Raw genomic sequence first — 10,856 nt, forward strand, 5'->3', positions numbered from 1 at the left:
ATTTCACGCATAATTTTATTTCAAACTACAATCTTTATACAAGAATCAAAATGACCAGTACTCTCTCAGTTATTTGTTAAAACCTCCCTGTAGAAAACTAGCAGCACTGAGCCTCTTCCCCGAATGTCTAATAAGGTTGGAGACACCTGTCGAGGATTTTGAACCACTGCTCCTTGCAGAATATTTTAAGCTCATTTATGATTTGTCCGTATGGACTGTCCTCTCAATTTCAGACCACAGGTTTGGAGTGTGTGATCCTCATACATCATCTTCTTGGCAAATTTTCATATGATCAGATGACCCTGATTGTGCTTAATGATTAAAAGCACCAATGGAGTTTCTACATACTGTGAGCAATTTTAAACAGTTTGCTTTTAATATATATATCTATATATATTTTAGACTTAGTGGAAGTATTATATGGAATAATAATTTATAAGACTTGAGAAAGACTTCAATGTAAGTACTTTCTTCAGTTGGTTGAATGGATATCATTTGAATTGTTTTCACTACTTATACATCCATTCTTCCTTATAACAAGAACTCATCTGGGCTGCAGAACACAACCGCACAAAAAGCCTGCTGTATTTTTGATGAATCCTGAAGCACTGGAGTCTAAAAATACAAGCTGAACAAAGCAACCTAGAAAGTAATGAAAAATGCATATGAATGCAGACCAGAGGTTCCCAGACCCAGCTGCCTTCATGTGGTTGAACTGGAAAGTGCGTTGTTTTTTTCCAAAATGCATAATTTTTTAAATACATTTTTGAAATGGGTCGAAACATACTTTTAGACAGCCGTCCGTATACCTGATCGCACCAATAAAACATATCCTGTGCGCTTTTGCACCTGTTACTATGCACAATCTTTGTTAATCATCCTCAAGCTCTTCATTAGTGTCTGTTTCTAACAGGACTGCTTGCTGGCTGAAGATTTGAGATTGGTGTAAAGTTCTCAAGCTGTTCCCACTAGTCACATCAGTGTGTTAAAAACCCCAGGAAGGTTCTTGTACATGAGACTCATACTGCGGCAAAACACCACTCTCAGAATGATCCACCATGCAAGAGAAGGTCTACAATCAATGAGTATATACATATAAAATGCAAATAACCTGGCAGCTGAGTGTAAATGAATAACGATCACCCTATTACACAAAGGGGAGGAGTCAAGTATTGCCACTCGGAGTATAAATCTCCTGTGGTATATATGATACACTTTATTTAATAACAAAGCTTTCCATACTAATTTCTTGCTTTAGTAATTGTGTTGATCAGTTTGCCCAGTTAAAGACTGAAAATTACATCATTACTTTACAGTAAACATAAACAGTAAGAAAATTTATTTATGTGTGCTGCATGAATACACCACCTTTTATATAACTTAAAGAGAGAAGAGGAATAAAGAAAACTTCACTTACTACCTGATGTTAAACTGTTACATTTTATACATTTTATACAGTTTTCAAACTTAAACATGCTGAAGCGTACAGTAAATATGGAAAGTCAAGTTTTATGTGTATTATTATTATTATTATTATTATTATTATTATTATTATTATTATTGTTTTAGTTAATGTTTACTGTATTACATACTAACAAAGTGATAAACAATATTGCACAATATATTCTTTGAGCTATTAACTGTAATTATTTAAGAGAACTGAAATGTGAAAAGCTGGAAAAGAATATACATTATGTCCTAAGTGATGCATGAAATTGTTTAGCATTTCATGATCACATTTTCACGCATTTTTTTTTCTTAGTTTACTTTAATCTTGCGTTACTGTCGCCAGAATGCTGCCTGTTTTCTTCCCTCTGAGTTTCAAAACAAGGTTCTCTAAGGTCCCACTGAATGCTGGAGTGGAGAAATAGTATACCAGAGGGTTGAGGACGCTGTTGAAATAGGTGAAGCAGACTGAAGTGTAAAAAGCCAGATTCGCCTCACTGAAGTCTGAACACTCTGTGTACCAGACCTTCAATATCCAAACGGCGACCCGTGAGGCAGTACTCGGAAAGAAACAAATGATGAAGACCATAGCAACAATGAAAATGAACTGAACGGCCCTCTTGATTTTGCCCGTGGTGTCCATCGTCTTGTTTTTCAGCTGCCATGTAATGCAGGCTGTACAGAAGACGACTATGATTGTGGGCACACAGAACTGGATCACGTAGAAAGCATTGTGCCAGTTTGAAAGCGGGTTGCTGCCCATGCATATGTTGAAGCTCTCGCATTGGGTGCGGTTGCCGAAACTGAAGAAGTGTGGCGAGCCAAGCAGGTAAGCCGTCATGGCTATTATCATTGCCCACATGCCTGCAGACACCATCGTAGCATACCTCAGGTCCATGCGATTGATACGGTTGAGCGGGTGGACGATCTTCAGGTAGCGGTCCACTGCCACCGCTGTGAGAAAGAAAATACCTGCTGCCCTGTTGGCTGCAAGGAGGAAGAGCAGGATGCGGCAGAAGGTATCCCCGTGAACCCAGTCCTTGTGCCTGCGGTAGTAGTCGGCTCTGAACGGCAAACAGAAAAGCACCATGGAGTCTGCTACAGCCAAATGTGCCAGGTAGATGGAGTTGGGCTTCCAGCTCTCCATGTGGAAGGCGAACATGCAGAGGGCTAAAATGTTCCCCGTGAGGCCGAAAATGAACTCTAGGAAAAGGACAGGGGGGAGGACTTGGTCCAGGATGGGGGACTCAAAAGCACAACAAACCGTGGAGTTCGACATGTGGGAAGCACTATTCCAAAAGAGCTTCAGGATTCAGAGGTCTGAGAACTTTACCTCCTGGAGCTGTTTTATTCTACGTCCCATGAGGCAGTGCACCTCAGGGTGTCTATGTTTCCATTCATGCAAATCATGTTGCTGTAAACTAGATCACAAAAAACAAACCCAGGTGTTGTTATCTGTGAACTAGCTCAGAGATAACAACCCCTGGGTTTATCTGTGAACAATGAAAAGGACAGGGGGGAGGACTTGGTCCAGGATGGGAGACTCAAAAGCACAACAAACTGTGGAGTTCAACATGTGGGAAGCACTATTCCAAAAGAGCTTCAGGATTCAGAGGTCTGAGAACTTCACCTCCTGGAGCTGTTTTATTCTGGGTCCCATGAGGCAGTGCACCACAGTGTCCCCTTATGTTTCCACTCATGTAAATCATGTTGCTGTAAACTAGTAGTTCACAGATAACAAACGCAGGTGTTGTGTGAAAATGATCTCAAAAGGGAATACAGCCACAGGCAAATGAAACGTCCCAATGCTCACCACCTTGTGCTCTTCTAATAATTAAAAATGATTATGACCATGATACAGTGCCACAGGACACGCAACACTCATCCTCAGAGGAAAGCGAGTGTTATCATTGAAACAACCAGGAACAAAACATTGTTTGCATTTGTGCTAAATTCAGTATCTCATGTTTACTGTTCGTGCTTGTTAGGCTACTTAAGAACTATGATAAGAGCAACAGGAAGCATTAAGATGGATGCTGTGCATTAAAAGAAACACATGCCACCAGTTACCACACATAATCTACATGGACAATAGGAAGCATGTTTCTGCCAAGCTGCTACTGCTGGACCCTTGAGCAATCTAACATTCCTCCTGGTTCTCTACTTTCCTCCCACCGCCCAGAAACATGCTCATGGGTGGATTGGTTAAGATAAATTACCACTGTAGAAATAAATATGTGTGTGCATGATGCCCTGTAATGAATTGTCTCATTCAGGGTTTTCCCAGTATAGGTGCCAGATCCACCAGGACCCTGACTGGGATTAAAATGTTACTGAAAGTCAGTGAGGTCTTGGTGAGGTCATATCCTCACATGGGTTTTCTTACCACTCTGATGCGGATGACACTCAACTCATCCTCTCCTTTCCTCTCTCAGACACTCGTTTCTACTCAGATCTCAGCATGTCTAGCAAACATCTCATCAAGCTCTTCAGCTGAAACGTAATCCCAGCAAAACCAAACTACCGTTCATCCCAGGTGATTCATGCCCACATCAGGATCTAGTGATCTCCCTGGACAACTCTACTCTAAATCATTGAGCTGTACCAAACAGCTCAAATGTTGATTAGATTCACTAGATGCTCTTCAGTCATTAATACAGAATCCTGATTAAATTATGTTATTAAGTTATTATGCTCTTTAGATATTTGAGTCAGCCCCCAACTTTCACGAGTCGACACTTCAAAGAGTTCGACGGTTCAAAGAGTTGACTTGTTCGTGAACCACGTGTAGAGATGAATCAATAATAATGTGTGGTTCAATAATGTGTGGTTCATGACTCTTTGAGTGGACTCTTTTAGATAAATCTGACCCGTTCAGTTTGTGATGAAGTTGTTTGGAGAGAAAAAGATGTAGAACGTTACTAAAACATGGGCTAAGTGTGGGTCCTTTCAATAAGCACTGTGAAATTCATAATAACAAAGTGGAAAAGATCTGGCACAACCCAGACACTACCATGATCAGATCAAGAAGGACAATTGTCAGATGTGTGTCCAAGAGTTCAGCTACAGCACCGATGGAGTTACAGATCTCACTGGCTGAAATAGGAGAACCTGTGCAGGCCTCAACAATATCGTTAGCTGTTTACAGTTCTGCCCTTTATGAGAGAGTGGCCTGAAGGAAACCACTTCTAAGAAAGGCCGTTTGAAAATCTGAAAAATATTGGAAAAATATTTGAGACTAAAGAGGTCTAAAGACAAAGAATAATATCTGACACTGACCAAATACAGCCCAACACCCAGGTAACACCATCCCTGTGATCAACCCCATTGGTGGGAGCGCTCCAGTTTCAAAATTAATGAACCCTTTCATGGCAAGCATCTTTAATACTTAGTAGAGCAGCCTTTTGCTGTTATGACCTGCTGCAAACCAGATTTTTGGTTTGCGTGTTGCAACCGCCTTCTTCAAATCCCACCGGAGATTTTCTATGGGGTTCAAGTCAGGCGACTGTGATGGCCCTGTAGAATCTTCCAGGACTTCTCCTGCATTCAAGCCTTGGTGGATTTTGAGGTATGCTTGGGATCATTGTCCTGTTGGCCGGTCCAATAACGCCAAAGCTTCAGCTTCTTCACAGACGGCATGATGTTTTCACCTAGGATTTCCTGATACTTCAATGAATCCGTCTTGCCTTCCACACGCTGCAGGTTCCAGGGCCAGAGGATGCAAAGCAGCCCCAGAGCATCACCGAGTCTCCACCATGCTTGACTGTGTACAGAGTGTTCTTCATTCTTCTTCCTCCAGACGTACCGCTGATCCATCATGCCGAAAAGTTCCAGTTTTGTTTCATCGCTCCACAGAACAGAATCCCAAAACTACTTCTTACTTATATGACTTTGAGCCGACTTTTCTTGTGCTTCTGGGTCAGTAGTGGTGTACGTCCTGGAGTTCTGGCATGGAAACCTTCTGCGTTTAGTACGCGCCTTACTGTGCTCACTGAAACCTCAGAGCCTGTTGCCACAAAGTCTTGCTGCAAGTCTTCTGCAGTCACTTGAGGGTTTTTCACAACATCTTCTTCTCAGAAATCTGGATGCAGCCGTTGATAGCTTCCTTTTTCTGCCCAGTCCAGGTATTTCATGTATTTTCTACCCATAGCCAGTTCAAGTATTTCATGTGTTCCAGATCAAGCACACCTGGTGCAACTAATGAAGCCCTTGATTAGTTGCCTCAGATGTGCTTGAGACAACATCTATTATTATATTTGTGCTGTTGAGAGGGATTCTATTCAGGGGGTTGAATAGTTTTGAAACTGGAGAAATTATAAGTTGCATTTTCAGTTGAATTTGGGGAAACCACTTGAAGCATTCGTTGTGTTAAACTTTTTCAATTGCTTTGTTTGATTTATTCATTGCAAACAGATGAAAGTCTGTACATTTTAACAATAAACCTGATTTGCAATGGGGTTGAATAAGTCATGATATAGTAGCTACAGTTTTGTGTTATACCAACATAGATTTTTTTTTTCCTGGTTGAAGAAGTTGTAGATTTATATCATGGTGTAGGTAAAGAGCCCCAAGCCCACAGGAATCCACCACGCTGAGTCTGCTCCTGCACAAAAGTACTCACTACCAGAAGCATAAATGCACATCTATGTCATTTCCCCTTCAGTGAACTGCCTTTTCTGCCAAGTAAATTTCATTTGTATTTGGTCTGACTGCTGCTTTAAGCCATAAAACAGAAACGTGTAGTTCTCAGGTGTCCCTTATTGGCATAGCAAGGAGTCAAACATAAAAGCTACGGCTAATCTAGATGTTTGTGCCTTTGCCCCATATACATACAAATTACACCGAAGATAAACATGGTTAGTGGAATGAAAAGAACATTATACGAATAACAAGCCAATGAGCCCAGAATTTATTAGCTTGCAGTTTGATTAAGCAAAATGTTGAGTCACATCATACCAGACCTTTGGCAACGAAGAGGACAAGCAGCTATCTAGAACTGGGAGGGAAGGGGAGAAAAAGCGCCAAGGGTGTTACCAAGTCCACCATGTTCTATAGAGTAAATAAAATAGATATAAAACAACTCGATGTTAACGTGTACATTTGGCCGTGTTTTTGTGTGTCGTGTCGCATCTGTTTCAGTAAAAGTGCACATCGGATTTTTCATTTCTTGACTTCTCCGAGGTCGTCGATGCTGTCGTCATCCACCTGTAAGAGAGGCAGTTTAATGCGAGTCTAAAAAACCTGCAAATATTACTTTTGCATTTTTGCACATTAATCTCACAACTCCAACGCAAAAGTAGTAAATGATTCGGATAACTGTCCACATCTCAGGTCAGAACTAAAAAGCTATTTAAAGCTTATTCCTCTGTTATTTAAAGACTGATTTATCATTACCTCAGGCCACTTCTCCTGGATGACGTCAATGATGTCATCTGTAAAGTCTCCCTGAATGATGATTTCGTCCTCTGCTGTCACTGAGGCACCGCAGGAGAACTTCTGAGCAAAGAATCTCTGAGCCTCTTTAAGATCTATGTCTGAAGAGAGAACAAGCAATACAAGGTGGCCAATTATAAACAGCAGGTGACGATCGCTCATTATGATTTACGATTAATTCATTCACACTGATAATTATCATTATTAGTGAAAACAAAGTGCTACATCTTACCAAAGGTGGCCAAGCCACACACTCGGGTGACATATTTTTTCTTAGCACGTGGAATTTTTGCTATCGTGACTTTCTGAGGAACGGTCTTCTTCTTCTGTTTGATTTGACCTCTGCCACCTGGACACACGTTGAACACCAAGTCAGGCTCAAAACTGCAGCTAAGCAATCAACAATCGCAATCATGACCTCAGTACTAGTTACTGTTGATATGGGACTTCTTCATAGATTGCAAATGCAAAGTGAGGTGGGTCGCCATTAGGGCTGGCCGATATGACAAAAATATCATATAGCGATACTTGACATTATGATACGCATCACGATATATAATTCAGCAACCAGACTGTCTGCAAGACAGTAGTAAAATAAGCAAAAACATTACAATAAGATACTTTTCTTAAATGTCTACAAAGACGAGAAAAATTACGTCAACTCAATGGCATCCATTCAACACCATTTAATTTGTAATGATTAAAAACGTTTAAAAAAAAAAAATGCATCACCATACCAACAATATCTCAGAAAAGTGTATCGCGTAATCGTTTATCACAATATCGATATCTCGCCCAGCCCTAGTCATTTTGACCGTAAACTGGTAATAACAAATAATGCCTACATACAGTACGCTGGCGTACAGCATATTTTCGTCATCACGCTCCAAGAGCATAAAAAATGGTATGAAATAAGTAATGCAAATCAAATCCCACCTCGTTTCTGCTTCTTCTTCTCTTCTTCCTCTCCAGCAAGTGGCACCTCTCCGCCCGTTCCACCACCACCACCTCCTCCTCCTCCACCTCCTCCGCCTGTTTCCTGCTTGGGCGCATTTCCTGCAGCCACAAACACTCCAGTTGTTTCCTTTGTGGCTACAGTATATAAAACTATACAAGTACTACGACCTGTGTAGTACCAGTGTCTACATGACTTGAGGCGAAACATTGCACTTACCCATAGTCATTCTAGCAAACATGTCTGGAAAATTCTTCTCAAGCCACTGTCTGCATTTTGCTGGCTCGGGCATGTACTCACAGTACTGTGGATTAAAAAAAAAAAGAAGAGACGTTAAGGTCTTAAACATCTGTTATTTCACTATTTGACCTATAAGGCTTTCCAATAATACTACCACTACTACTACTACTACTACTACTACTACTAATAATAATGTACATGCATGTGGTCCTACCTCTGTAGGCAAGGAACATACTGTAAAGAAGACACAGGGGAAATATGTTATTCTTCTGGTCATTGTAAGTACACAGGTTTATTTCAGAAAATTCGACTATACTGTATAGAACAGATAAAAAAAAAACCTTTAAAAAACTAGTGATTAACAATACATGCTGAAATACACACAATTTGCATATCAGATATGACCAATTCCAGGAACACCAAAAGATATCGAAAATACCCCGGATGGAATGCTAGCCTATCGCATGGCACTATGCACACACATTCACACGCCCATTCACACCTAGGGGCAATTTAGAGACACCAATTCACCTACTGGCATGGTTTATTTTCATAGTTTGGAAGAAACTTGCAAGAGAACACAGACAGTAAGTAACCTGAGAGCAGGATCCAATCAGCAACGTTAGAGTTCCATCCTGCTCTACGTAGTAAGAATAATTTTTTTTAAAACCAGTTACCTCCACAGTAAAGCACTTTCAGCGGGTACTTTGCATCCCCATCAGCCCGATCCACTTTGTTCCCCGGAGAACCTAACTCTGCAGTCTCGGTAGCAGCCATGTTGATTTATTCTAGAACATTGAAGAGAAGGGGAAAAAAAGACACACTTTCCATAGGAGCAAAACTTATTTGAGGTCAGTTAACAAGGAATGATCAGATCAAAATGATGTTTAAGAGCACCAGCTCACAGGTTCCTAACCCTGGAGAACCTTCAGTCCTGCACATTTGAGTGTTTTTCATTCCCAGACACACCCATGTATGACCTGGGAAGGGGCTGTGCCATATCATATCGTTTATGATATACCAGTTCAATTCCTCCCCATGATAAAAATTGGTCATCCCGCGATACTGACGATATAGTCGATTACGGGTTTACGTGCCACAACATTGGCATCTCACACGTAGAATAAGAACAGGCATGGCAGAAGGCAGAGTTCCAAGCCTAGACTATAGGAGGTTCCTCCATAATACGGAAGGAGATACAGAAGATGAAATGCGAATCAAACGTCGTGATTGTAAAGTGTGTCAAAAACTCAGGCTGGAAACACAACAAATTTGTTCCACCACCTCAAGCAAAAACACAGACCAGAATATGAAGTTGCGCGAGGACAAAACTTCAACAAGAAATTTTCCGAGATATCGTTGGTATGGTGATATATTTAAAAAAAAAACCACAACATTGTTAATCATTACAAATGAAACGGTACTCAATGGATGCCGTTGATTGGATGTAATTTGTTTAAACTTAAACTTTTTTGTCTTTGTAGGGATTAAAGAAAGTATCAAACACAGTTGAACATTTTTTTTTGTTTATTTTACTACTGTTCTGCGGACGGTTTGTTAGCCGAATTATATATCGTGTATATAATTCGTAGAATCTTAGTGTATTGTAGAAATTACCTCAAGTATCGTGATATGACATTTTTGTCAGTTTGCCCGACTTGAGGCCAAAAACATAGTGTTGAACGTTACTATTTTCATACTGTCATTTATATCGTTACGGAGAAAAGAATACTGTGTAATATCATGATACAGTTTTAAGTCTACATCGCCCATCCCTACTGTGATTATAGCTGACTAAAGTGTTCATGACAGGTGGTATTCTGAGATCAGGTCTGGGAACCTGTGATGAAGATCAGCTTTAGTTATTGATGATACTGATTAAATGAAATTATATACACGAGGTCTGGGATGGTTTGTTAATCTATAGCAGAAGAATCATAATGTTATAGTATACACATTATAGTATACATATAACGTTAGATCATTAAAAATGTGCAGATACAGTGGATGAAGCAAAGTCAAGCATGTTATTCTGAGCTTATTATCTAGATATCTCTCAGCTGTCATTAAGGCCAGTGCACTAAAACTCTCAACAAGCCACCTGTCACTGTAGCATGATAGGAAATGCACACTCCGCTCCGATTAAAATCAATATCTGAGTCGTACACATTGTTCCGAAGTAAATTCGGCTCAATCCCAAACAAAAGATGACGACATGAAAATGTGAACTAAAGGTTAGCAACAGGAGGCCGTTTGGGATTCCGCCCCCAGTCTAATCTATCTCTATGGAGAATTTCCACCCATTCATTAGCCATGGCTGCTAGCTGAGATATATATCTCATAAATCATACCATAACGGTGTGATAATACATACCTCTGGACCGTCCTCAGAATTTCTTTCTTTTCAGTAAAATCTTGAGCATTATTACATGAAGCGTTTGAGCGAAACTGGTTTTGTTTTGTTTTGTTTTGTTTTTAGTAAATATACAAAGTGTTTTACAGCTTGAGCACACCTCTTGTCTGGTTTGGCTTTGGGTCCTACCAACGCTTCCTGCGCAGACTCGTAACGAGGCAATATTAGCTGTCTATAGATATGCCTGACATATCGTTTCATATATAATAACCTTTTAGCCTTGAAATAAAAGACAAATGCTTGTATAGCTTGAAAATGCTATTTAAAAGTAACAAAAACAGCAAACTATGGAATGTAAAATCCGTGATATATTAAAAAAAAGTTATTAATAAGATTTTAAAACAGGCAATATTCAGGCTTACCACAAGT

At 40.1% G+C, this 10,856-nt stretch overlaps 2 protein-coding genes across 3 annotated transcripts; both read right to left on the reverse strand.

Moving 5' to 3' along the window:
• Positions 1 to 419: 419 nt before the first annotated feature.
• On the reverse strand, positions 420 to 6,192 carry LOC108276727 (hydroxycarboxylic acid receptor 2-like). The gene has a single exon (XM_017488592.3). The coding sequence runs from the start codon at positions 2,723 to 2,725 to the stop codon at positions 1,769 to 1,771; it is 957 nt and encodes a 318-aa protein (XP_017344081.1). The 5' UTR covers positions 2,726 to 6,192; the 3' UTR covers positions 420 to 1,768.
• Positions 6,193 to 6,332: 140 nt separating this feature from the next.
• On the reverse strand, positions 6,333 to 10,630 carry denr (density-regulated protein). 2 transcript variants are annotated; one of them, XR_001814919.3, is made up of 9 exons: positions 10,449 to 10,630; positions 8,752 to 8,862; positions 8,289 to 8,308; positions 8,054 to 8,138; positions 7,816 to 7,935; positions 7,112 to 7,228; positions 6,841 to 6,980; positions 6,545 to 6,651; positions 6,333 to 6,442 (listed from the first exon to the last, which is right to left on the reverse strand). XR_001814919.3 is itself a non-coding variant. In NM_001200892.1 (8 exon segments), coding segments are annotated over 7 exon segments (627 nt in total). In that variant the 5' UTR covers positions 8,852 to 8,862; positions 10,449 to 10,626; the 3' UTR covers positions 6,333 to 6,606.
• Between the last annotated feature and the right edge of the window lie 226 nt (positions 10,631 to 10,856).

Source organism: Ictalurus punctatus, chromosome 16, assembly GCF_001660625.3.
Source record: "Ictalurus punctatus breed USDA103 chromosome 16, Coco_2.0, whole genome shotgun sequence".
Lineage (NCBI taxonomy): Eukaryota > Metazoa > Chordata > Actinopteri > Siluriformes > Ictaluridae > Ictalurus > Ictalurus punctatus.

Coding starts and splice junctions, on each gene's coding strand:
- LOC108276727 (XM_017488592.3), bottom strand. CDS start 2,725: ATGTCGAACTCCACGGTTTGTTGTGCTTTTGAGTCCCCCATCCTGGAC.